Here is a 27,413-nt window from a genome sequence, read left to right as displayed (position 1 = left end):
TTCTTTAAGATAGGGCCCACAGATGGGCACCAGGATATTCATAAATTGCTAAAACGTTTTGCAAAATGTTTAGTGTTTTTATTTTTTTTCTTGAGGAGAATGGATAAAGCTATTCATCAGCTTATCCATGGAATCTATGACTAAAAAAATAAAAACATTTAAGAACAGCTCTTTTAAGCATTTCTAACTATTTTGTAAATACATATGGTTTGTAAGGAGTGGCTTTGAAATTGTCTTCGAATCGTGGCTAACTATGAATGAACGATTATTTTCAAGTGAGGATAATTCATTGAAAAAAGTTAAGGACTACATGAAAATAATTAAAGCTTCTTAAATTTAGGTGGATGTTTTCTTAGTTACTTATAAAACATTATAATGGGAAACACAAAGGATTTCAGATGCTCTTCAGTTCCAGGACACAGCTGCGAGTGTGACAGCATGGAGAGGACACTGGACTCAAGCCATGTGTTCACCACAGAATAACAGCATGTTCTTGAGCAAATCACTTCTTGGGACTGTTGTTTTCTCATGTACAGCGTTGAAATGTTGGTCTGTATGATCTCTGAAGTCCTCTATAAGTTAGAATTCCAAGATTTTGTGGTTCTTAGGTGAATTGGGAAGAAGGAGAGAAAGAACTGGGGAAAAGGAGGAAGGCAGAATAGGAGAGAGAGAGGTAGAGACAAACCACAGGGAGAGAGACACATGCAACATGTGTCAGAGGGTCGGGGTGGGCTTGGAAGGAGAAAGCGAAGAGACAGAGGAATGGAGGCCCAGCAGGTTGGGATATTTGTGAGTGACTCTGGTAACAACCTGCTGCTCTCTGCTCGAGCTGTGGGATTCACTGCTGCTACTTTTTATCATCGTGTTTTGAAAGTTAACGAACGATTATTCATAGTTTTCACTTATTTTGCAACTTTCTCACTCTTGGAGTAGTCACAATAGCCAAAAGTGGAGAAAATAGGCTTTGTGACTTAGTAGAGATAAACAAATCAATGTTAACTCATGAGCCAGTGAAATCAAGCCTGGGTCCAGGTATACAACCCAAGACCAGAAGTTCCCCCACACACCTAATGTCACGGCTCCTGCTGGACCAAGAAAACGAGTTCTGTTATCAACTGTACTCCTGACCTTAAGTAAATAAGATAACCGTTTTAATTTGTGTCTTTATTCTATGCAGTTCAAATGATAATACATCCTACTTAACTCTTAGGGATCCTGCGTAAAAACAATATTGAGGAAAAAGCTGTACAATTATTATCTTAATTATCTTTGTGTTCATATCTAAATCAGTTAACTTCTTCATGTTTCATGTTTCAGAGTTTTTGTTTTACTGAAATGACACACTCAAACTTTTCATTGTCATTAAGATTGTGGGCTCCAGGGACTTCCTGGTGGTCCAGTGGTAAAGAATCCGCCTTCCAATGCAGGGGACGCGGGTTCCACGCACCGTAATGAAAGATCCCACATGCCTCAACGAAGATCCCGTGTGCCGCAACTAAGACCCGATGCAGCCAAAAAAATAAGGAAAAAAATTATTAAAAAAGAAAAAGAAAAAAGATTGTGGGCTCTGGGTTCAGACTGCCTGAGTTTGAATCCAAGCTCTATCATTTGCTTTCTGTGTAAATGAACAAGTTATTTATTACTTTTACACTTCAGTTTCCTCATCTGAAAGTGGAATAATAATGGTAGTTAACTCACAGGTATTTTGTGAGGATGAAATGAAGTAATCCAGATATAGTTCTTAGTTCTTCATTAATTTTAGTTGTTTTTGTTATTCCTAAAGAGCTATGACACATAGTAGACATGAGAAAGAATTGCCTTTTCTGATTTCAAGGGAGACTGTCTTCCATCTGTACCTCTGATGTAGTGATTAATTCATTCCCCAAGTGGGAGTTAAGGGAGGGAGCGAACATCTCTCTCCTAAGTGACCATCTCAGGTGGCCTGGTTTGACAGTCAATCAACTGCCCGAAGAAGCTGGTGCCTGCCACTGCTAATATGGACCTGTGTGGCATAGTAAAAACGTGCATGTTTTTGGTAACGTGAACATGTCAGTTTGCATAGATTTCACATTTGAGTTCTGAACTCCGTGCTGCTTTAGGCCATATGGTACTTCTGAAGTCACTGGTCAGAGAGTGACCCATTTCCTTAGACCTCTGTACCAGTACTGCTTTGAGGTATTCTTGCAGTTTTTTAAAAAATGGAATTATTACCAACCTCTGCTCTGGAAACTTTGTGTGTAGGGGAAATTCTTCAGAATTAAAAATATGAAAAACCATAAATCTGTCTGAACTTTTTTCTAAAACAAAGGTTTTTTGAGCTTCGGTGTGTGCCTGCTGTTATTCCAGGTGCTTCCATACATGTAACTGCATGTTGAAATGGTTGGCTTTGTGGGTGATTACTGCTACCAGGGGTAGCTTTACATTTCTTCAACTAAATTTTCAATAACTGTGGGTGAGAAAGGCAGTGAGAAACTCTGAGAGAGTGAAAAAAAGAGAAAAAATGTACTATTTTCCTTTTCATCCCCCACATGCGACCTGGCTCTTTTCCTAGGATGAAAACAGACTCCCAGTTTCCAGGAATATGAATGAGAACAGCCATAGTTGTTATTTTTCTTCCACTTTTCCCCTGTACTGCAGTCCAAGTTAATGTGTGTGAACGTCCAAGATATTCACGACAACCTTTGGCAATGTTGAGAATTATGTAGATATTTTGCTCTTTATGGTGGCAACTACTAATTTGTGCTTGAATATTATGGTTTATTGATCCAAACTCCTAGCCAAATGGATTTGGGGTATAAAATTTAATAGAATCTGGATTTATTGTAGGGAGAATAGTGGCAATGCCACAGATAATCTAATAGTGATAACTCCTGCTAACTCTTCAGTTTTCTTCATTAAGAGAAGAAAAAAAACTATTATCTGATGATACGAAAGTTTTCATACAAGTATGATATTGTTGACCCAGTTAGCGCCTGGGCATTGACTTTATGTTGGTAGTGGGGATGGGTTTGGGGTGATTCATTTAGTCTTTTTTTCGGTAGGGCTCCTTGGGGCTCACAGCAAGATTTGGTCAGATGACCAACTGAGATTAGCCACAAAAGCAAAGCCTCAGAGACCATAGCATTGGGTAATGAGTGAGAAACAATAATACTTGGCCATGTACTAATTATATGGGAATAAATTTCTCCCTTTAAAATAAACTATTCTTCAAGACTGGTAGATCGTCATAGAATTTACAGCCACAAATATTTCTCAGGCACCTGTTGTGTGTATCATGCTAGGTTCTGGGGACAAAGTGGTGAACAAGATAAATATAATCTCTACTTCCATGGAGCTTACAGTCTTGCAGGGAAGCAAAACATCAAACAAAATATAATATAAATAATTAATTACATTTGTGATAAACACCACAAAGAAAAAGTATAGGGTATAATACATAAAAATATAATCATGATTTATAGACTATATGAGAGTAATAGCATGATCCAACTTGGTCTTGGGTGAGGGTGTGGGGTGAGGATCAGGGAAGGCTTTCCTGAGGACGCACCTCCTGGGGGACATTATATAGACTGTGCCAATGAACTGTTACCACGAATGCTTCGATGCACTCAGATGTCACCTTCAGTGAAGCCTATTGATCTCAAGGAGGCTTTCTATTTATTTGTATATTGCCTTTTTGAGTTGGTTGATGAGATACTTCTCCTACTTGCCTATAGGGAGCTTAAAGAGATAGAAGAGGAGAGGAAAAACAAGAGATGATATTGCTATTTTGTGGCTAACATATGGTGTCTACAGGAGCAGGAAGCTCTAAGCAGCTCCTGCATGGCCTTCTTGCCACATGTATTTTTATACATGTGTCCTTTTGAACGTTACACCTACGTTTTAGAGGAATAGAATAATTCTAGGTTCTGTGTTAAGTTGGCTCTGTGTTAAGTAAGCATGTTAAGTACATGCTTATAAACTATAATGCTGTTGTCTTCATGTGGGACTCAGACTTTTCACATAGATCTTTTGTTTCTGAGTTTAGAGTAAAAATGAGAGTCTAATGAAAAAAGTTAATGCAACTTTTCATTCTAACTGAAGCATCCTTTTTAAAATTAAATAAAGATAAATGATTTGTAGGCTATTACCGAATTTAGTGTTTGAGAATATTTAAGATGGGTTTTCACTGAAGTGATTCTCTTGGACTTATAGGTATTGCTGCTGATCGACATCCAAGTCTCCTACATCAACACCAACCACGAAGATTTCATTGGCTTCGCAAAGTACGTGAAATCCTTGATTGTCACATGCATTCCTCCTGCTGATTTGTCTCAAATACACATGTGAATTTCTACAACAACCCCAGCATTCTGTGTCAGGATTAACTCTGAGTCAACCTACTGAGGAGATCTGAGCCTCGTGACCATGGGGCCATGTTCTCTGAGTAAAGGAGTTGGCTTCTTTATTGTACAGCATGTGAAATCATATGTAGCTCAGATACTCCTTGTTTTTGGATGATGATCTGCAGTTTGCACTTGAGCTCCCATAGATAAGCAGTAACAGATGCACATTTAAAATATGTTAGGGGACAATTTCTCACATAAATTTGAAATATCAAGTGCAATTCACAGGATACAAGCTACTTGGCCATCCCTAAATCAGACTATAGCGGCCTATTTTTTTAAAAAACTGTCCTTTGTGAACTTAGATGTAATCTTTTTGGATGAACATTCTCTTTTCTATGAAGTATATATACTTTATATAAGCTTGTCTATATATTGCAATTCTATCATACATGTGTTCTGTTATATTCTAATATTCTGTTGCTATATTCACAGATATTGTCAGGTAAACATTATGCTTAAGTATTCAAGGTTGGTTATTTATTGTGTGACATTTTCAAGACCCTGAATTTACCATTTTTTCCTGCCCTTTAGTGGAATCAGTTTTTTATTGCTTTTAAAGAATTTTGATTCTAACTCTAAAATATACCTGTGGCATGTCAGTGGTTCCAACCTCAAGTATATAAAATACAGTTTATTTTATATAAAAAATAAAGAGGCCTATGTACTGTTACTTTACTGTGTATTCAAGAATAGGGACAAATAAAAAATGAAACACAAGAAACTGTAAAACTACACTGACTTAGTTTTACATTTTGACTTAGAAGAAACAGATATCTAAATCATGTGACCTAAACTAAACAGTGGCCTGAGGAATTCATAGGCATGTTTTAGAGAGGAAAGGCCCAATTATTCAACAGAAAATTGTCTCATTCTGAACATGGCCTAATGAATAGTGTATACACATTTTGCATCCAGCAGTTGTTACTATTGTGTGGTACACTAGTTTTTGGTTTTGGTACATTAGTCTTTTCAACTGTTTCCTGTCTGTGACTTATGTGTAAAATTGTAGAACTCAGTGATTAATATGTTCCTTTAGACAGTTGTCTTTTTTTAGCCGCACTGCCCGCTCCAACTTCTAGATAGGGATTTACTCCACAGCCATTTCACACAGACCTGCTCCCCTGTCTTCTAGCCCCCATGGCTCTCATCATCTGTACTGCTCATTTCCCTCTGCAAAATCACCAGTGGCAAGAAACCTAGACTCTGGTGTGTCTTCTTGTCCCTAGGCCTGGAAGGGTGGACCTGAGAATTTCTACCTGGTTTTCTGTGTAGTCAGTGAAATCCTTGTGGCCTGTTCCAAGCTCTGCTCTAGTTGCTATGGGGGAAAGAAAAAGAAAAGGAAAAAAAATTGTCTTTTAGGAGCTTGCCTAATAATTGAAAAGTATAGAGAAATGCAGGTAAAAATTTAAACTGATGCATTCTCCATTTACTTCACTTGCTTCTTTGAGGAATTTAAAAGAAAAAGAAATCCTTGAGTCATTTGAAATAACCAGGAATACTTCCTTTCATGTTGATTTTTATTGGTTACAAATGCCAGTTTGATTTTTATAAAAATGTAGCAGATGCAGATATAAACTTGACACCATAACTTAAAAGTGAAAAGGATATTGCAGCACTGTCCTGTTATGGTATCCTGATTCAAGGAGGAAACATAGAAAAAAATCATAATCAGTTTGGAAGGATTCAAGTTTTGAACATGTTTTGTAACCAGCACTAAATTTAAATTTCACCCCTATACTCTGCTTGAAACATTTTCCACCTAGATTATCCTTTTACTTATTTTTAAAGATAAATGGTCCAGAGTTTATGTTCTCCAGTAAATTTTAATATTTTCTACCGCAGAAGCTGTTGAACTAAAGTATTATGTTGACTAGGTTTTCAAAGACGTATAATTTTGCAAATGAAAATACTTCAATTACAGCCTTTTGGTACAGTCTCTCTGTAATCCAGGTGACAGTCCCATTTTTCCAGCAGTGAGATAGATTGTGAACCTTTATGATGTTAGGGGACTAAAAAGAATCATTGTTCAAACTGCTTTAGAAACCCAGCAACTTTGCACATTTCTCATCTAATTTAAACTGCACACCTAAACTTCCTTTTGAAGGACTGGTCTGGGAGTCAGCAGTCTGAATTCTTTTTCCAGGGTTTGCCACTGATGAGGTTTGGGTTTTGGCCACTTAGTCTCTCTGTATCTCAGTTTATTGCTCTGTCAAATGAAATAATAAAAAATCCCTGTCTTGTATACTTTTCAGGATTGTCGGAAGATCAAATTAATGAAGTTATGTGAAAGTGCCTTTGAAAATTGTGGTGCAGTCTGTAAAAGTGAGAAAGTACCATATGTACACATTCACACACACACACACACACACACACACACACACACAGGAACTTGATTCTACGAGATGTACCATTTTACTTCATTTATGACGTTTTTAATGACTGGAGTATGATTGCCACTGAAAGACTTTTTTAGTTGCTGATGTTATCTCCAGATGTAATATTTTGCACTGAGACTCAGAGGTAAATGTTCTTTCCGTTTGTATGCTGAGTTGGAGTGCATTTCAATGTGACGTGGGATAATTATGATGATGAAGAAGTGTTCATTTCAAAATTACTTTGAGGAGTTGTGGTATTTTTTGTGCTTTTAAAAATTAAAAAAATATGGTTGTAGCTATAAATTTTGAAGTTGGCAGGAATGCTGTTTCCATCAAGGAAGAAAAGCCATATTTGAAGACAATTATGTAAGTATTTTTAAGTTCTGAAGATAGAAAATTAAAGTCTAGAGTTGAGGAAAATAAGCATTAGTTTCATGAGATTTTTAGAGATTTACCAAAAGAGGAGGACCACCCCTCAGATTTATAGGATGGTGATGTATAGAGTATTTTACACATGTAGTTTGTTTTTCAACTGGGATGACTTTTTGTTCTAAAAATTACCAAAAGGAAAGGAAAACAAATTGCTAAAATTAGATTAATGGAAAGTGATGTCTCAGAGTAGTGTTCAGAACAACTCAAAATTCTTCTTTCTGCTATAGAATTTATTCTGCCGTGTTGAATATGTGAAACTTTTTTTCATCTCCCAGTTATTTGTTAAACATGGACCGTAAAACATGTACCATGTGTAATATGTCCAAGTCAGCGCTGCTGTAGACTTGCTTTGGAATTTCTTAATTTCTGAAGGCTTGATTTTTCAATTGTAATATAGTTTCTGAACCTAAAAGTTTAGTATTTCAGAAGGAAATGTCAACTTTCCTCATGACTTAAGGATTTTAATTTGTCATTCTTCCCTGGTGAAAAATACCCCCCAACATTCTATTTTTCTTAACACAACATAATTAGTTTTTGTTATTTAAGAAAACGCGCTATTCCAATTAATTATTCTTCATTCACTTCCTCTCTTTCTCAGTAATCCTGTTGTCTGAACAGAAAGGCAAGCTTGTTAGCTGAATGCCGTGGGGAGTGAACTTTCAAATTCTTGTGCTCTTCTCCATTTTCATGGGCACAGTTTGCCTTCTGAGTTACTAAGATTTTTGCAGTCCGGTGGTTTAAGAAACATGGGCTCCAGATACACACTGTTAGAATAACATCTCTATGCCACAAACAGCAGACCGAGGTCTGTTTTTCAATCTGCTGAGTAGGTCTCCCCACCTGTTTTCTCACAGTTGAAATGACAGTGTGCAGATTTCAGTTCTTGTTATGTGAGCACCATGAAAATTCTAAGGGTGGTAGCATTCATTATATCTCTTTCCTGATCCTCTGGAATGTCTCTGTTACCATTTTACTAAAGGCAGTATATGTGAACCTTGGCACCAAATTCCAAAACAATCTTGGTCTTTACCTTTACATTCTTTTTTATGTGTCCCTAATACATAATCATATTCCATTGTAATGGTGTATCTAGTTCCTATTCTTACATGAGAATGTTCTCTCTCTTGCGGAATTAAAATTTAGGTATTAGATTATAGCAAGATCCTTATTTGCCAATTTAGGAATTAAATGCTTGGTTGCCTACCGGGACTGGTAGAAATATAGATTTGAACAACTTGCAAGGACATCGTTAGTATCATCTATTTAAATAAGTTATAAATTCTAATGTTTCAAGCACTGTTTTAAAAATAAGTGGACTTCCACTTTTCTCTTTCATTCTCAAATCTGTTATTTTGAACTTTATCTTCATCCTTAAAATGAGTCTTAGGAGATGAGTCATCTTTGTTTTATAGGCCCCCAAGTTCTGTAGGGTTTTCTTGCATAATATTTAGCCCGAGACTTCACTAAAGATCCTGCATGGGCAGTCAACATCATGTAGTTTTCTTCTTCCTTTGGCTTCAATCTGATTGGATGGAGCCAAGCCTACATGTGATAAGTTGCACTCTTGGGACTCTCAGCAACTGTTTATAATCTTCTTGGGGTAATATAAAAGAACATTCTAAAAGAGATTCTTTACTCCAGAGCAGTGCTGTCTAATAGAACTTTCTGAGATGATGGAAATATTTTATAACCTATGCTGTCCAATACAGTAGCCACTAGCTACATGTGACTATTGAGTAGCTGAAATGTGGCTAGTAAAGCAGAAGAAATGAAAATTAAATTTTAATTAATTAAAAATTTAATTTAAACAGCTACTTCTGGCTACCAGCAACTGTATTGGACAACACAGTTCTAGAATATGGTGAATCCAGCTGATTGCTCTGGGTCCTTTAGCGGGCTATACTTTATTGACAACTTGGTGGTAACCTACAGTGGTGGCTTCAAGAAGAGAAAAAAGAGGTAACTCTGTTAACTGCTTCTAAACAAACCCCAGGGCTCAGGAATATACAGTCAGCTTTTTAAATGCTCTGTCACTAAAGTATAAAGGATAGACTTTTCCCTTCCACTGCCTTAGTCTGTATGTTGCCATTTTTCTAGTAATTCCTCCATCATAGCACAACTGACATTTCTTTTAATTTCAAGTCTCCTCTACAAACTAAACATAGTAGTAGTAGAGGGAGAGGTACACTCTGACATTTGCCATGGAATCTGCATCTCTGAGGGACTCCATTTTCTTGATTTGTTTGAGCCCTCTTTGGTTTGACTTAGAGTCGGTACTCCTCTTTCTTCTTTCTCACTTCTCTTTTACTTTTTGGCTCACCGTAGTCTTGTTTCTACCACACCACTCTACTGAGACTGCTTTTGGCCAGGAGCGAACAGTTAATTCATTGGACAACTCTGAATCCTTTGTTTGACATCATTAACCACTCCTTGTTGAAGAGACCTATCCTATCCCTTTGCTGAAATAACTCTCCATTGTCTCCTGGCTTTCCTCTTTCTGCTCTAGCCACTTCTTCTCGTTTTTATTTTGGAGCTCTTTATCCTGTGATCATGGCTTAAGAACTGCTTTTTATCAGTATTCTTCTGTAGACCCTTTTCTTTTCTCACTCACTGCACTATCCCTGTCCGATAGTGTTACCCACTGCAGTGGTTTCAGTTACCAGCTTTATCTGATGCCTCTAAATCTAGATCTCCATTCCAGAACTTTTTCTTGGACTGTTACCATATTCATCTACATACTGGGAATCTCTACTTATATATCCTAGGGAAGCTTCAACCCAATATTCCCAAGTTAAACTCATCATCTGATTTTATAATTCATGCCTCCTCCATTGTTCCCACTCTCTGTGGGTGGTAACTCCCAGTTGCTCAAACCAGAAACCTGAGTGTCATTCTTTACTCCTTGTTGCCCTCACCTTTGTTTCCTTCCATCTTTAACAGGTCCATATGATTCTACCTCTATAATATTTTTGGAATTTTTTCTATTTCTTCCTATCATCATTGCTACTACTAAAGTTAGTCTTCTCTTGGGTGGGTTGCTACAATGGTCTCCTTGCCCCTTGTCATGTTCTTTCTAATTCCTTCCAGAATTCTTATTACTTTCAGAATAAAGTCTAAACTCATTAGTGTGGTTTCCAAGGCCCTGTACAATCTGTCCTTTGCTTACCTTTTCAGCCTATTCTATTGTTACTACTCCTCTCTATCCCACCCCCTAACTCTGTGCTGTAGCCAGACTGGCCACTTTTGGATTCCTAAATGTACCATACTCTTGCTGCAGCACATGTCTATGGCACACTTCTTCAAATTATTTAAATTTCCTATTGCAGATAAACATTAGGAATCTGGTTGTATATAACCCTGGCATCAAAATACAATTCCATAAATATTTCTTAAGAAACTACTGTAAACACTGCGAGGTAATGTCAGTGGTGAGAGAGGTAGAGATACTGATTAATGCAACACACCGTTGGCCATCAAGCAGCAGACCTTGTTGGAGGGAAGTTAGAGGCCTGTGTATAACACAATCCTGTTTATAGAATACAGGCACAGACCAAGAGCTAGCGGAGTTCATGGGAAGGAGAGATAACTGGAGGTTTCTGAGAAGGCATAATTCAGAAATGGTACTTGCTTTGATTTTGAAGGCTGGGCAGGACTCCAACCGTCAGAGGGAGGGGGTCAAGGCTGGCTGCTTCCTGTCTTCCCTGGTTCAGAGTTGATACTGCCTATTTCAGGGAGGTAATATTTAATAAAACACTTCTTTGATCATGCCATTTTCTGGCTTAGAATATTTGAATACTTTCTGCTGCCTTCAGTATAATGACCAAATTCTCCATAATTGGCCCTAACATAGAGTTATTGTACTAGGTGGCTTTTAAGGTCATTTATTGAATACAAACCTGAGTCTATGGTCATACAATTTTTCCCATAATAGTTTTACTTTCCACAACTTCCCTACATGCCCCAGCTTTCTACCTCCTGGCTTTGCTTATACTACTCCATTCTCTTGGAATGCGGTTGATTTTCTTCCTCTATTAAAATTTTACTTTTCTTCAAGTTTTCTATGAAAATCTCAGATCAAATCAGACCAAAATGATCTTTCTTTTCTCTGAACATTCAGAGCAATTACTATGTACAGGATTTGTCTGATAAATGGTCACACATACCCCTTGGCACATTCTTATGTTATTATAATCTTATTGCATATGCACATGGACATGGATAGACACAAATATGCAGAAAAAATTTTTGAGGTAAGAGTTAACATGGATTATTTTTCTTTGAATGTCATTCAATGTGCTCTTATTTTTGTAAAAATTTAAACCTTTTGTTATATAATTTCAAGATCATTATGTCTCAGAGCATTAAACTAATTAACCTAATTTGGTTTTATGTGTTTTAATGTTCTGGCGAACTCTTCAGCAGTGACTTGTGTGTAGTAGGAATTTTATATGATTAATAACGTACACACAGATAATAAGATATGGGGTTAATTATATCCCACATTTGAAACAGAAGCGCTTTTTTGGCTTTCTATTACAGCCTCACATATTTATTCTTTTAGAGCTTATTCCTTTGTTATTTGTGTTTTGTGTATGTATGTCACTACCCATACTAGATAAATTGTAGGCTCTCTTTACAAGGACCATAACTTATTCATGTTTATATGTTCCACAGAGTTCCTTTCAGATAGTTGGTACCCTAAAAGTTTTGACTTATGTCAAACTAAAACATTATATATAGGTGTGTTTTACAATATTGCAGAGATAACCAGTTAAGGACCTATTACCAAGAATACCTCCAAAGACTCAAATTAACTTGCAAGTCCTTACATGGTTTTCTGTGAACACATTTTTAAATAAGTATTTTGAAATACTTTCAGTTCAGTTATCATTGCATTCCTAAGAATTATGATAAAGGATGTTTTCTATCTAGGCAGATTATTTTTTATTATGTTACTTATGGAGTAAATTTAAGTACCTAAATACGTCATTAAAAGCAGTATCTTTGGATTTATGGGGCCAGTTGCTGCAAAAAAGATTATTTTTTAGGTGAAAAGGAAAGGTAATTTAGTATTTGTTCTAACACTAATATTTGAGATTGGCTTATAAAATAAATCTATTTTTTCCCTGCATATTCTTACAAGTGGTAGATCCTAAATATGCATTATTTAGTAGATGAAAATTCTATGTCAGTGGAAAATCTCTTCACCTAGTGGATTTCACAAGCATCAGAGAGTAACTTTGCATCTCAAGGAATCTTAGATGTAAAAGAAACTTAAGAAACAGTCCCCCAGCGCTTGTCTCTGTCTCTCTGACTCTGAACACGCACACACACACACACTTTATAGCCAAGAAATCCAAGAAACTAAGGTCCATTTAGGTCATACTCTTTGCCTAAGGTAGCACAAGGAGTGACCAACAATCTCTGTGTTTTTTGCTTTATATTCAGTTTCTTTTCTCTTATATGATTTTAAGGGGACCTATACATAATTTGAGGGTCCCCAGTAGTTCACCTACTTCAAAATAAACACCTGTAAGTCTGCCATAGTTCGAAGTTACCAATACTAGTCAGTGATTTATTTTAAAATAGTTCCTGTTAAAAAAATAATAAACCTCTAGAACACAAGTATGATGCTTGGGAGAGATGGTCATATCCATGAAGAAGGCATGATCACATTATAATAGTAGTTTTCCCATTTCTTCCTAGAAGAGAGGAAAGCCTGGAGGACCCTGGAGAAAGAAAGCATGGGATCTGAAGCCCCAGGAAGAGTAGTACTTTAGGCACACTTTGTACATCAGGGCATGGTGGGCAGCCAGAGGGCAGTGTGGTCTCATCAGACCCCTGGCCACCGACACAACCTTCACCTCATTCACAACCTCACCACAAAAACCTGAATAATGTAGATTTGGATTATACAGAGAAAAGGTTGGAGAGAGATGAATTTCATAGTAATTAAGGGAATTAAGCATTTAACTAAAGACTAGAAAAATAATAAGAACTGAGGAGAGAAGAAAAGCTAAACTCTGAGATTAGCAAATTGAAAAAGAAAGAGACACAAAATATCTTTAGTAATGAAATACTGTGTGGCCTTTCAGCACCCACCTCTTCCGCATCCTCAGTTGAAGGTAGTATATAGATTTTTTATGAGTTTGAAGGGAAGCAGCTTAAATACATCATGGGAGATTATAAAAGATTGCCATTTTGAGCAACTGTTCTAAGTGTGGTGTTGATTTCTGATGTGCTGCTGAGCTATAATATCCCACTACTTTAAACAGTTGATTGATAACCTTAATCTGTCTTTTCTCTGTTTTAGACTATTTCATTAATCTCCAAAACAGCTTCTGTAAACAACTAAACAATCAGTTAGAGGGTTCAGTATTGCTAGTCTTTTCAGAATAACCAAAATGAGTTGTATTTTCTTATATTGATATATGTTTACTCATGGACTCACCAAAAGAAAGCCTTCAATCTTTTGAGAGATAGAGTAACAGATAGATAGATAGATAGATAGAGTGCCTAATCTATCTAATAGATTAGTGCCTAATCTATCTAATAGATAGAGTGCCTAATCTTGAGATTTCTGGGGTTAAATTGTTGGGGTGATATCTGGCTCTTATCCCCTCTGTGCTCATGTTATAATGGTATCAGCCTCATTGGATTTCTCATTCAACAGATATTTGTTGAAGCCAACTATGTGCCGGGTAGTTTCTACTCACTGGGGTTATAGCAGTGAATGAAACAGGCAAAAACTGCTGCTCACAAGGAGCTTTCATTCTAATGGAGGGAGGCAGATAATAAACACAAAAAATCAGTAAACTATATAGTATGTTTGAAGGTGAAAAATGCCATAGAGTAAAGCAGAACAGTATAAAGGGGATGAGAATCCTGGAGGAAGGGAGGGATTCAATTTTGAATAGGGTGGTCGTGGTAGGTCTCACTGAAAAGATAAATTTGAATAAAGACTTGAAGGAGGTGATGTTGGGAGCCATGCAGATATATGGAGGAAGTGTATTTTTTAGGCTGATGGAGCAGCTGGCGTAAAGGCTTTGAGGTGGGAGCGTGCATGGTGGGATCAAAAAAAAAAGGAGATCAGTATGGCTGGACCTCTCGAATGAAAGAGGTGGAGAATAGGAGGAGATGAGTCAAAGAGGTGGAGAGTGGGAGTTAAGGGCCTTGTGGACCATTGCAAGAATTTTGACTTTTACCCTGAGTGTAATTGTATTGCATAGCAGTAGAGGGTTTTGAGCAGAAGAGTGACAGGAACCCCCCTTTAAAAGGATCACTCTGGCTTCTGTGTTGAGAATAGACATTAGGGGGACAAGTGTGTAAGACCAAAGAGACCAAAGAGTAAGTGATAACGACAGTGCAAGTGAGAGATAATGGTGGCTTGGAACAAGGTAGTAGCAATGGAATAAAAAGATGTTGAATTTTAAAGACATTTTGAGAAGTAGAGTCAATAGCATTTGCTGATGATTTGATGTGGAAGTAAGAGAAAGAGGAACCAAGGACTTTGGCTTAAGCACTTGGCAATATGGAATTGCCATTAATTAAAAAGGGAAAGAATGTGGGTGGAACAGGATTTAGGGAGGATGTCACAAGTTCAGTTTTCACAGATTAAGTTTGAGATGCCCATTAGACATCCAAGTGGAAATGTTGGGTTGTTGAAAACATATTTGAGTCTAGAATTGATGAGATGGGTCCAAGCTGAAGATGCACTATGGGAGTTGTCAGAATATAGTGGAATTCAAAGCAATGAGATTAGATGACATCATGAGTTTGGGATCTGGAATTAGACTACCTAGTACCAGCACTTGTTAGCTGAGTAATTTGGGGGAAGCCACTCAGCTTCTCTGTGACTCAGTCTCTCCATCTGTAAAATGAATGAATATTACCTCACAGGGTTAAAATTAAAATAAAATCACTAATATCTGTAAAGCACTTAGAACATGGCATATACTCAAAAAGTGCTATCAATTTTCAGTACAATCTTATATACCTGTGGGATATCACTAATACTTAACCTTGACTTATTAATGTAGCAGTACAGGTTTTCTTCCTGTGGTGTATTATTTTTGATTTGTGATTACTAATTGGTTCTAGAAGTTCCATTGAGTTGGTTTTGCTTCCAGAATTAAACTGACCTGGATTTTTTATATTAGCTCTGTCTCAGTTGTTGATATATTTTTAATGCCTGTATTTATTTTAGTATCTGTTACTTGCTCAGAAAAAAATCTTATGATTTTCTTCAGTGCTTCTCTCCTTTGCTTTTCTCAGTGCTCAGCAGAGGAGCAGTCAGGTTCACAAGAAAAACACAATTGGAAATCAGGTAGGAATTGTTTAAAAGAATTAGAGCATGCATGTCCCAAAGAATTTGAACTAAATCGCTTGATTGACTTTTTTTAAATGCAAATTAATCATGTGCAAATTTTGCTGGAAATGCAACTTTTTGTTTTGTTTTTGCTTTTAAAGTTTTTGGAGTGAATTGCATTTTTTTTTTTTTTTTTTGCTATTTTATGCAGTTAACCCTATTGATTTATTTTAAATAACTTTTCTGCTATTTGCTCTGCTTTTCAAATTTGACTCCTTGTGTCCTGCTTTGCTTGCTTACATTACCCCTAAATTTGATTTAACATTGAATCTGTGAGTCAGTTCAAGGTTAAAATATGGTGAGTAGTTGCATGAGCTTTCTGGTGCTGCTGACTAGTTCACACATTTGCACAGCTTGGTAACAGTGAAGGGACAGCTCATAAAGAAGGCAGTTTGGGATTTAAGATTTAATCTCTGCCACACCACATCCTGTTGGTTAATGAAGATGTTAATTCCTAAGAAGATCTGATCTTTTAAGTTTTTGTGTTTTGGGCTGGCCAGCTGTCTCTGACTAATAGCGCTCTGCAGAGATTGCATTAACTCTGACAGTTTGCTGTTTCTTTTATGTTTTATGTGATAATGAATATTTGCATTGTTATTTCTTTTCAAGTCAAAACAATGATGGTTTTATAGTTTTTTAAAAAATTCAGAGGTACAATTGTTGAACAAATTGAAACCTCTGCTCTAAAATTTTTTCCATTGTTTTGAAAGGAGAAGAGGTAATAATAGACTTTATTTTGAAAACTTTTTTTCTGAACTAAAGCATATAATTCTTTGCTATTTCAGGGAACCAATCTTCCGCCTTCAAGGCAAATTGTACGAGCTAAGTTCTGTAAGCTTTACTGTTGCTTTTTCATTTAGCGTCCCAAGGGCACAGTTTGTCTTTAACTGATTAACTCAACTAGCGCTTGCTACTAATTTTTTTAAACTTAGATTGTCTTGTCCATAACACCCTATCATTGAAATAAAAATCCTCTTAAGAGGGTTCATCCCTTCACTGCTAATAACTTGCTGTGATTGAAAGGTATGAACTAGTAAATTCTAAAATGCTGTAATAATAAATGTTTAACACTGTGGGTGCTTTGATATTTCTCTAATTTTAATGGGCCTTAAAATAATTAAAATCATTAATGACCTTCATCTCTGTCCTTTTATGCTATGTTGTTATAAGGTGTAAGCCTTTCTCTTCCCCTTCTATGATAATATTTCCAATAAATGTAGGTGACACTTCTAAAAGGTGGGTGAATATTAAACAACTGATTTTGATATATCTGTTGATACTACCCAATAGCAATTATTTGTATTTATTTTTTAAAAATAATAAAACAAAAAGTAAAATTACACTGATTGACATTTTATATGGCTTTAGAGTTGAAGCTTTTAAAACCAGATGCTATATCTTCACTTAATGGAAGTATAAAGATATTGTCAAATTACTAGCATTAAAAGAAAAAAGCAATTATACTCATTTCTACCATGGGCGAGGCAGCCCTAAAATCTTTCTTCCAGCTATGCTTTGGCAGAAACAAACTTTGGAGCGAGGTATTCCTGGGTTCAAATTCTCCTCTGTCACGTAGTAGCCATGTGGCCTTGGACAAACTGAACCTGAGTTTGCCCAATTGTGTGATGGGAAGAATAGAAAATATCTCTGCCCAGTGATTGTGAGAATCAGAAATAACCTACATCATGAGGTTTGCAGCTGGGTACTAGATACGTGCCCTATAAAGAGTAGACGGTAGGTAGGTGCTGCTTCTTGGAACTTTGGGGAGAAAAAAAATATGGAGTATAAGAAAATTATAAAAGTTATTAAATGAGAACAGTGAAACATTTGGGAAAATTAGAAGCTATGGCAATTATTCTGTAGATTACAACGGCCAGATTAAGCCTGGGTGTGGTGTAATGGATTTACCTATAAAACTTTCCTCATGGTCAGAACTCTAGCTCATAGAAGTTTATACTTATTGGAAAAGCAATAGTATAGTGGCATAAATGTATACTTTAAATCAGATCTGGATGGAAACTCAGAACAGTTTTCAATTATGTTGCCTCCAAATGCTAAAATCATGCTAATTATGTTTCTGTGCCTTTATTTTCACTGAGTACTTCAAAGCCCATACATTATGGAAGTTTTATAACTCAAGATAATAGAATTGGGGTGAGTGTTATAATAGAATACAGATCCCTTATCCAAAACCTCTGGGGCCAGATGTGCCTTGAAGGTCAGAACTTTCTGGATTTTAGAAAAATATTGCACATATTATATATTACCCAGTATTCCTGTGGGGTCAGAGGCAACACATATTGTAATTAAACATATTATATTTCTGCAGTGAAACAAATGATAATCACACCAAGTAGATTAAATGAAAGACATAAATATTTTCACATCAAGTCAGGTTTTGCTGCCAAATTTGTTGCTGTTGTTTTAACCTTTCACTTTGCAAGTAAGAGGTTATGAACCTGAATATCTTATTTTTCAGAAGAAATCCAATAATTAAGCACAATACAGTATATTTTAAAGAATCCTTTATTGTTTTTTTCTGCTTAGTGGAAATGAACCATAATTACTTGAAACCCCTTTCTTTATGAATCTGAATAACTGAGGTTGATTTGGGTTTGTATTCAAAAATCAAGAAGCTCAAAGACAGGGAGCCTTGGAGCTCAGCCTGCTAACTGATGTCAGCTTTAATGGTTGGTGGGGCTAAGATACTCTGCACTATCTTAGCAAATGCTTCATCCATTCTGATATCCTCTTAGCGCTCCTGATTGTAAGAGATGGCTGTGCAGAATCTATTCTGAATACTTTAGAAGAATTTGAAGAAAGAAAAATTCCTCCTTAAAGTCTAAATCCCCATTTGTTTTCACCTGCCTAGAAATTTGTCTGCTTAGAAGTTCTACATGCTGATGTCAACAAATGTATGAAAAAAATGTGAGCACACAATTAGCCTAAAGTTGCACTGCCCAGAAATTTCAACGTAAACTTCATTCATCCCTTCACTCATCACTTGTGTATTTGAAACTTTTGAGAGTCAAAAACTGTGGTAGATGTTAGAATGATGAATAAATCATGGGCCCTGCTGTCAGGGAGCTCACATCCCAGTGGGGATTATGGTAAGTAATTGAAATCTGTCCCCTTTTTCAAGGTTAGCTCCTTCTGATACTTCAGGCCTCACTGAAACATCACTTCAGTAAGAGGCTGGCCCTGACTGTTGAATCTAAAGTCACCTTTCCTCCCCCAAATCTTGTCATTGTTATCTATCATGTTTATTTATTATTTTTTGTTTTCTTTCACTAGGACAGTAAGCTCCATTAAAGCTATTTCTTTTGAATTTTATTTATTTATTTTTTTGGCTGTGCTGGGTCTTTGTTGCTGCACGTGGGCTTTCTCTAGTTGGGGTGAGCGGGGACTACTCTTTGTTGTGCTGCGTGGGCTTCTCATTGCAGTGGCTTCTCTTGTTGCGGAGCACGGGCTCTAGGCACGTGGGCTCCGGTAGTTGCAGCATGTGGACTCAGTAATTGCGGCACTTGGGCCCTAGAGCTTGTGGGCTTCAGTAGTTGCGGCGCATGGGCTCAGTAGTTGCGGCTTGCGGGCTCTAGAGTGCAGGATCAGTAGTTGTGGCACATGGGCTTAGTTGCTCCGCGGCATGTGGGATCTTCCCGGACCAGGGCTCGAACCCGTGTCCCCTGCATTGGCAGGCAGATTCTTAACCACTGTGCCACTAGGGAAGTCCCAAAGCTATTTTTTGTGTGTGTGTGATGGTGAAAGCAGTGGAGTATCATTGTAAGGTTTTAAGTGCAATCGTAATAATACTTTAGAAAGATCATTTTGCCTGTAGTGTGGAGAAAGATTTTGAAGGGAGGACGAGATCAGAAAAAGTAGACTAGTTAGGAGTCTAGTCTAGGAGTCTAGCCTCCTAACAGTTAGGAGGCTGTTGCAGACAAAAGATTATGATTATTTGGGCTAGCTAAGCTCTCTGTACTAGATTTGAGGAGAAGCTGATGAATTCAGGAGATATTAAGTAGAAAGAATCTAAAGGATTGTGATGAATTAGATGTTGAGGAGAGCGCTGGGGATTGTCAGCAATGCAGTGTGGACATCTGATTTAGGCACAGATGAGATGGTGGTGCTCTTCATGGAGAAAGGAACATAGTGAGGAAGGGTAGATATGTTGAATATAGTCACTGTGGAAGATTGGAGTAAAAATATCCAGTGGGAAGTTGGATAAAACTGCCTAGACTTCAGAAGAGACAGAGAAACATTTATTCCGAAAGTAGGGAACCACTGAAAGATTTCCAGTAGGGAAGGGGTATCATCTGATTTATATGTTGGAAAGATCTGTGTATTAGCCATATGAAATGATTTGGAAGAATAAAAATAGATATATGGAAATTGATGAAGACATTTCTGAAATAATTCAGGTAAGAAAATACAAATGTCAATAGCAGGAGGTATCTAGGAGAAGGACAGGTTCAAAAATATATTTAGAGGACAGAAAGAGTTATAAATAGTTGTGGAGTTGGGTGGGGGGTGTTAAGTCATTCTCCCAGGCTATGGCTAGGGAGGTCTACTGACAAAGGGAGTACAGATGAAGGAGGACCAGATTTCAGTGGAGGTGGGAGAAGAAGTGGTGATTTCAGTTTCAGATATATTTTTTGTGCCTATTGGAGATGTCAGTAGAGTTTGAGGTTCAAGACTTGTCTAGACTGGAGATATAAGTTTTACAGTTGTCAATGTGTACATTGTAGTTGAAGCCATGGGAGTACATGAGATCACCTCCAGAGGATGAAAGCATAGAAGGAAATGTGAGATTTAAAGGATAAAAGAGAAAGAAGAGTTGGGACAGAACGAGGAACTGAAAAGGAGTCTAAGAAGTGATAAGAGAAGTAGGAAAACTTGGAGAGTAGTAGAATGAGAGCTCAGGGAAGAGAATGTTTCAAAGAGGGAATGGTCAAGTAGTATTAGCTATTTCCAAGAGCTCAAGAAGCACAGGGGAAGTTGTCAAATGGGTGGACTCGTAGAAGGTCCTGCACATTGTTTGGACCACCGAGGTAGTACCAGTCCTCTTGGTCTTGTGAATTGCTTTTCTACTCCACAGCTGGAAGGTAGAACAAAGCTAAGAAAGCAGACAATGGAATTAATACCCTGAGCAGAAGTTTTTCCAGGGAGCAGTATGTAAGGTCAAAAGAGCAGATGAGTTAAAGTTTTGAAGAAAGACAGTTTGAAATAAAGGATTGATATGAATGGTTCTGATTAGTGTACTAGTCATGACATTAGTCAGGAGAGGTTAACCAAGTAACAATCCCAGAATTTCAGTAGCTTAATGTAATAACAATTTAATTCACCCTGCTATGCAATTCAATCAAGTCATCTAGATGGGGCTGGGGTGAGGCAACCCTGCTTCACGTGGTCAGTCATGGACTTTCGAATTCTCTTCATTCTTCCAAAAGATGAGAAAGAACAAAGCCTGAGTGTCTTTTTGAATTATGGTTTTCTCAGGGTATATGCCCAGGAGTGGGATTGCTGGGTCATATGGTAGTTCTATTTTTAGTTTTTTAAGGAACCTCCATACTGTTCTCCATAGTGGCTGTATCAATTTACATTCCCACCAACAGTGCAGGAGGGTTCCCTTTTCTCCACACCCTCTCCAGCATTTATTGTTTATAGATTTTTTGATGATGGCCATTCTGACCTGTGTGAGGTGATACCTCATTGTGGTTTTGATTTGCATTTCTCTAATTATTAGTGATGTTGAGCATCACAGGGAGAGGAAGGGGAAGCTGGGATGAAGTGAGAGAGTAGCACTGACATATATACACTAACAAATGTAAAATGGATGGCTAGTGGGAAGCTGCTGCATAGCACAGGGAGATCAGCTCAATGCTTTGTGACGACCTAGAGGGGTGGGATAGGGAGGGGGTGGGAAGGAGACTCAAGACGCAGGGGATATGGGGATATATGTATACATATACCTGATTCACTTTGTTGTACAGCAGAAACTAACACAACATTGTAAAGCAATTATACTCCAATAAAGATATAAAAAAAATAAAGAAAAAGAAAGAAGCCTGAGTGAGGGAGGTTTGTAAGGACCAGCCTGGAAGTGACACACATCTTTTCCATTTCCATTCCATTGACCAGAACTCAGTTGTGGCCTCACCTAACTGCAAAGGAAACAGGAAAATGTAATCTGAGATTGCGCCCAGAAAAAAAGAAAAGACAAAATGATGTTGACTGAAAATTGAAAGGAAATGGGGAAACAAAGGCACTAGGTTTTTTCTGAAATTAGAGAAAGTGTGTACCAGGATTAAGGGGAAAAATGGTAGGGTTGGAGGTTGAAGTCAGTGAGTGGGATGTTGTATCTCAAGGTTTAAGAGGGAAGAGAATGCCGCCTTAAAGTCATAGATGTTATTGGAATGAGAAGGAACAGACACTGGAGGAGGGAAATGACAAATGATAGCTACAGATATTTGTGGAACATTGTCTTCAGAAGGTCTGGGTAGTAAAGAGAAATAGGGATGAAGTTTTCTGGAGTTGAATGTGTTAAGGGCCAGGATATATTGAGACCAGGAAGATTGATGTGGCTTTTACGTGACTGATAATCCATTCCTTTAGCTGTAAAAATCTAGAGCAGGAAGTGCTGACGTGCTCTTTGGCCCAGACTGCATCCAACTGCAATTGTGTAACTAGGAAGACCTTTTCCTTTGGCAGGGAGCAGAGCAGGTGCTTGCAGGATACCTCCTAGTTCCGGGCTATCAGGGTACCTTCTAGTACTGGGCTTATTGTCCATTTTGTTTCCCACCAATGTGCCTTCTATTGCTCTAACTTTAGAATCAAGTGTGAAATTTGGCTTTCCCAAACCTACAAGTCTCCAGATAACTGGATTCTCAACCTTCTTGAATTGTAGGCTGTAAGGTAAAAAGACCTTTCTTATCAACACAGGGTCTCTTCCCTCCCTACTTTCTGAAAGCTAGTTTCAGTAGACAGTAGTCTCTTTTCCTTAGGACCCCCTACAGGTCTAAAAAGATCAACACACTCCAATATTCTAAAATTTTCCTACCAAGTTCCCTAGTTCTTCCATCTCCGTAAGTAATAGTTCGAGACCACTGTTAAAAGAGGTGAGAGTTTAATCAGCTATTTTACAGCTGGATAGCAAAGACTGCCAACTTCCTAGGCTACAATAGAGGGCTCCTAACAGCCCTCCCTCCTTCTTTGTCCACTCAGCTAATTCCACCTTTCAGGGTCTGTCACTTTTAATTCCCACACTCATGTGACTTCCTGGTACCAATATCTATATCAGGATTCTTTCAGACATAAATTTCAGAAGAACTCAATTTAAATGACCTTGGAAGAAAGTGAATTAATTAGTTTACATGATTGAACATTTCATAGATAGAGTTAAGTACTCTTTATCCATGGCTCAAACAGTATCAAGATGAACTGATTTGATAAACCATGATGAACTAGACAAACTCTTTCCAGTTTTTGGTTCTGCTTCTTTGCTATTGGCTCTATTCTTCGGCCCCAAAGAATTGCAATATGGCAGCCAGGGGGTTTGCTTCCTGGTTTGACTCCCACAGAAATAAATGAGTCTTTCTCCCAGAATTCTCAGAAAAACTCCTGAGGTTCACTCTGACTGGACAGGCTTGGATCATGTGCTCATTCCTGAACCAATCACTGTGGCCAGAGAAAGAGATGTACTGATTGGCTTAAGCCAGATCATGTGGACTGGAAGTGGAGGTGGTTTCCTCTCCACTTGAAGTCAGAGCTATTGTTAGAAGAAGAGAGAATAGGGGCTGGAGGAGGTGCATCAGAGATGATGGCTACAGGTACTTGTTGAGCATTGTTTGTCTTCAGAACAATTTAATTTGGGTAATAGGATTCTTGTATGTTTTGTCTTCTTGAAGGAATATAAGATTTTTAATACCTCATTATTAAAACCCTATTTTCATTTATTGATTAAATTTAATAATTTTCCCAATTCATCCTCTGACTTTCTATCTCCTTCCTCCTTCTCTATCTTTCTTTTTAAGAAATAATTCTATTGACTGTACAAAGTTGAGAAGTAATATAGTGCAATTGTTCTTCAGAGCTGGAATTGTGAAGCCACTCTGTGACCAGGAACAAATTATTTAACCTTCCTGTTCCTCAGGTTTCTAATTTATAATAAGCTGATAAGAATTGGAACTGCTTCATAAGGTTTTTGTAAGTATTAAATGATATAATACAAGTTAGGTGCCTAGAACAGGGACTGGCTGATAGTAAGTGCTATGTAAAGTACTTCCTATTATTATTGTTGTTATCTATTTGTATTATTCTGTTAGTCTTCAAGAAAGATAGTAAAATAATTGCTTTTATTTTCAAATTGAATCTTTTCTCCCTTGGAAGTGGGAAGACTGTTACAAAGCAACAATGAAATCTGCGTATCCAGTAATGGTTCATGGATTAATTTTTTTAAGGTTGTACGCCATTTATAGTTATTATAAAATATTGGTTACAGTCTGTGTATTGTACAATATATCCTTGCAGCTTATTTTATATGTAATAGTTTGTACCTCTTAATTCCCTACCCCTAGATTGCCCCTCTCCCCAGTGGTAACCACTAGTTTGTTCTCTATATCTGTGAGTCTGTTTCTTTTTTGTTATATTGACTAGTTTGTTGTATTTTTCAGATTCTACATATAAGTATTATCGTACAGTAGTAATCTTTCTCTGTCTGACTTAGCAAAATACCCTCCAAGTCCATCAGTGTTGTTGCAAATGGCAAAATTTCATTCTTTTTTATGGCTGAATAGTATTCCACTGTGTATGTATAGCACATCTTCTTAATCCGTTCATCTGTTGATGGACACTTAGGTTGCTTCCATATCTTGGCAATTGTAAGTAATGCTGCTGTGAACTTTGGGGTACATGTATCTTTTCAAATTAGTGCTTTTGTTTTTTTCAGATATATGCCCAGGAGTGGAATTGCTGGGTCATATGGTAGTTCTATTTTTAGTTTTTTGAGAAATCTCCATACTGTTTTCAAGTATTGGTGGCTGCACCAATTTACATTCCCACCAACAGTGTACAAATGTTCCCTTTTCTCCACATCCTTGCCAACATTTGTTATTTGTGTTCTTTTTGATGATTGCCATTCTGACAGGTATGAGGTGATATCTCATTGTGGTTTTGACTTGCATTTCCCTGCTGATTAGCCATGTTGAGCATCTTTTCATGTCCCTGTTGGCCATCTGTATTTCCTTTTTGGAGAAATGTCTATTCAGGTCTTCTGCCCATTTTTTAATCAGGTTTTTTGTTTTTTTAATGTTGAGTTGTAGGATCTGTTCATATATTTCAGATATTAACCCCTTACTGGTCATATCATTTGCAAATATTTTCTCCCATTCAAGTAGGTTGTCTTTTCATTTTGTCGATGGTTTCCTTTGCTGTGCAAAAGCTTTTAAGTTTAATTAGGTCGCATGTATTTATTTTTGCTTTTATTTCCTTTGCTTTAGGAGATAAATCCAAAAAAATATTGCTACGATTTATATCAAAGAGTGTTCTGCCTACATTTTCTCCTAGAAGTTTTATGGTTTCCAGTTTTACATTTAGGTCTTTAATCCATTTTGAGTTTATTTTCATATATGGTGTTAGAGAAAATTCTAATTTCATTCTTTTATGTGTAACTGTCCAATTTTCCCAGCACCACTTATTGAAGAGACTGTCTTTTTTCCCTTGTATATTCTTTCTTCCTTTGTTGTAGATTAATTGACCATGAGTATGTGTTTATTTCTGGGCTCTCTATTCTGTTCCATTGATCTACGCCTCTGTTTTTGTGCCAGTACCATACTGTTTTGATTACTGTAGCCTTGTAGTATATTCTGAAGTCAGGGAGCGTGAATCCTCCAGCTCTGTTCTTCTCTTTCAAGATTGCTTTGGCTATTTGGGGTCTTTTGTGTTTTCATACCAATTTTAGAATTTTTCTAGTTCTGTGAAAAATACCATTGGTATTTTGATAGAGATTGCATTGAATCTGTAGATTTCCTTTGCTGATGTGGTCATTTTAACAGTATTAACTCTTCCAGTCCAAGAACACAGTATATCTTTCTATCTCTTTGTGTTGTCTTCAATTTCTTCCATCAGTGTCTTATACTTTTCCAAGTACAGGTCTTTTACTTCCTTAGGTAGGTTTATTCCCCAGTATTTTATTCTTTTTGATGTGATGGTAAATGGGATTGTTTCCTTAATTACTCTTTCTGATAGTTCATTGTTAGTATATAGAAATGCAACAGATTTTTGTATATTAATTTTGTATCCTGTGACTTTACTGAATTCATTGATGAGCTCTAGTAGTTTTCTGGTGGTGTCTTTAGGATTTTCTATGTATAGTATCATGCCATCTGTAAATAGTGACAGTTTTACTTCTTCACTTCCAATTTGGATTCCTCTTATTTCTTCTCTGACTGCTGTGGCTAAGACTTTCAATACTATGTTGAATAAAAGTGGAGAGAGTGGGCATCCTTGTCTTGTTCCTGATGTTAGAGGAAATGCTTTCAGCTTTTCACCGTTGAGTATGATGTTAGCTGTGGGTTCGTCATATATGACCTTTATTATGTTGAGGTACATTCCCTCTATGCCCACTTTCTGGAGAGTTTTTATCATAAATGAATGTTGAATTTTGTCAAAAGCTTTTTCTGCATCTACTCAGGTGATAATATGGTTTTTATTCTTTGGTTTGTTAATATGGTGTATCACATTGATTTGTGGATATTGAAAAATCCTTGCATTCTTGGGATAAATCCCACTTGATCATGGTGTAGGATCCTTTTAATTTATTGTTGGGTTAGTTTGCTAATATTTTGTTGAGGATTTTTGCGTCTATGTTCACCAGTAATATTGGTCTGTAATATTCTTTTTTTGTAATATCTTTGTCTAGTTTTGGTAACAGGGCGATGATGGCCTCATAGAATGAGTTTGAGAGTGTTCCTTCATCTGCATCATGGACTAATTTTTGAGGGCAGCTTTCTGAGTACAGAACAAGAAAAATGGCTTCACTCCAATATTCTAATAAGCAATTTATAGCATGTTTTTTTTTTTTTTAATAAATTTATTTATTTATTTATTTTTGGCTGTGTCGGGTCTTCGCTGCTGCTCACAGGCTTTCTCTGGTTGCGGCGAGCGGGGGCTACTCTTCGTTGCAGTGCGTGGGCTTCTCATTGCGGTGGCTTCTCGTTGCAAAGCACAGGCTCTAGGCGTGCAGGCTTCAGTAGTTGTGGCGCATGGGCTTAGTTGCTCCGCAGCATGTGGGATCTTCCTGGACCAGGGCTCCAACCCGTGTCCCCTGCATTGGCAGGTGGATTCTTAACCACTGCGCCACCAGGGAAGTCCCTATAGCATGTATTTTTAAATAGATGTTATAAATTTTTAGAACGAATCAGCAGTTTCTTTATCAAATTCTTTTAATTAAAAGTACTTTAAAAAACATTTTTGTAGGAAGAATTGTAAAAATTTTTGCTCCATCTCTCTGTTGATCTACAAGGTAGCCAATTTTAATGAAACCTCTATCAATGCTCTAACAGGTGTTTGTGCTTTTTATTAAGAAATAACTGAATATTTAAAAATTCTTAAAGATTTGTGGCAAGGTATTATATATACCTTTAAGAATATATAATGATTATCTGTATTCATGACACATTAAATAGATGTCCCTTATCAGCAAAGAAGTGTAAATGTAATTTTTATTAGACGTATTGGATTGCATTTTAAGGAACACATTTCTAAAATCTTGCAGTTCAAGTTCGTGGGAATATAATTTGTCATGCCAATACATGCATATATCACAACTGTTCTAGCATGTACCTTATCTGTAAA

At 37.1% G+C, this 27,413-nt stretch overlaps 1 protein-coding gene across 6 annotated transcripts in view; it reads left to right on the top strand.

The window, feature by feature from the left end:
• DNM3 (dynamin 3) overlaps window positions 1-27,413 on the top strand; it is a 572,001-nt gene that overhangs the window by 242,776 nt on the left and 301,812 nt on the right. For 5 of the 6 annotated variants that reach the window (XM_061185713.1, XM_061185709.1, XM_061185710.1 and 2 more), the window contains exons 12-14: window positions 4,195-4,265; window positions 15,470-15,521; window positions 16,349-16,378. In XM_061185713.1, coding sequence (XP_061041696.1) covers window positions 4,195-4,265; window positions 15,470-15,521; window positions 16,349-16,378 — 153 coding nt within the window. The remainder of the gene's footprint in view (window positions 1-4,194; window positions 4,266-15,469; window positions 15,522-16,348; window positions 16,379-27,413) is intronic. The other variant, XM_061185714.1, reaches the window with a different exon arrangement.

Source organism: Eubalaena glacialis, chromosome 3 (genome assembly GCF_028564815.1).
Source record: "Eubalaena glacialis isolate mEubGla1 chromosome 3, mEubGla1.1.hap2.+ XY, whole genome shotgun sequence".
NCBI classification, from domain to species: Eukaryota; Metazoa; Chordata; class Mammalia; order Artiodactyla; family Balaenidae; genus Eubalaena; species Eubalaena glacialis.
This window is presented reverse-complemented; position numbering and strand designations above follow the sequence as displayed.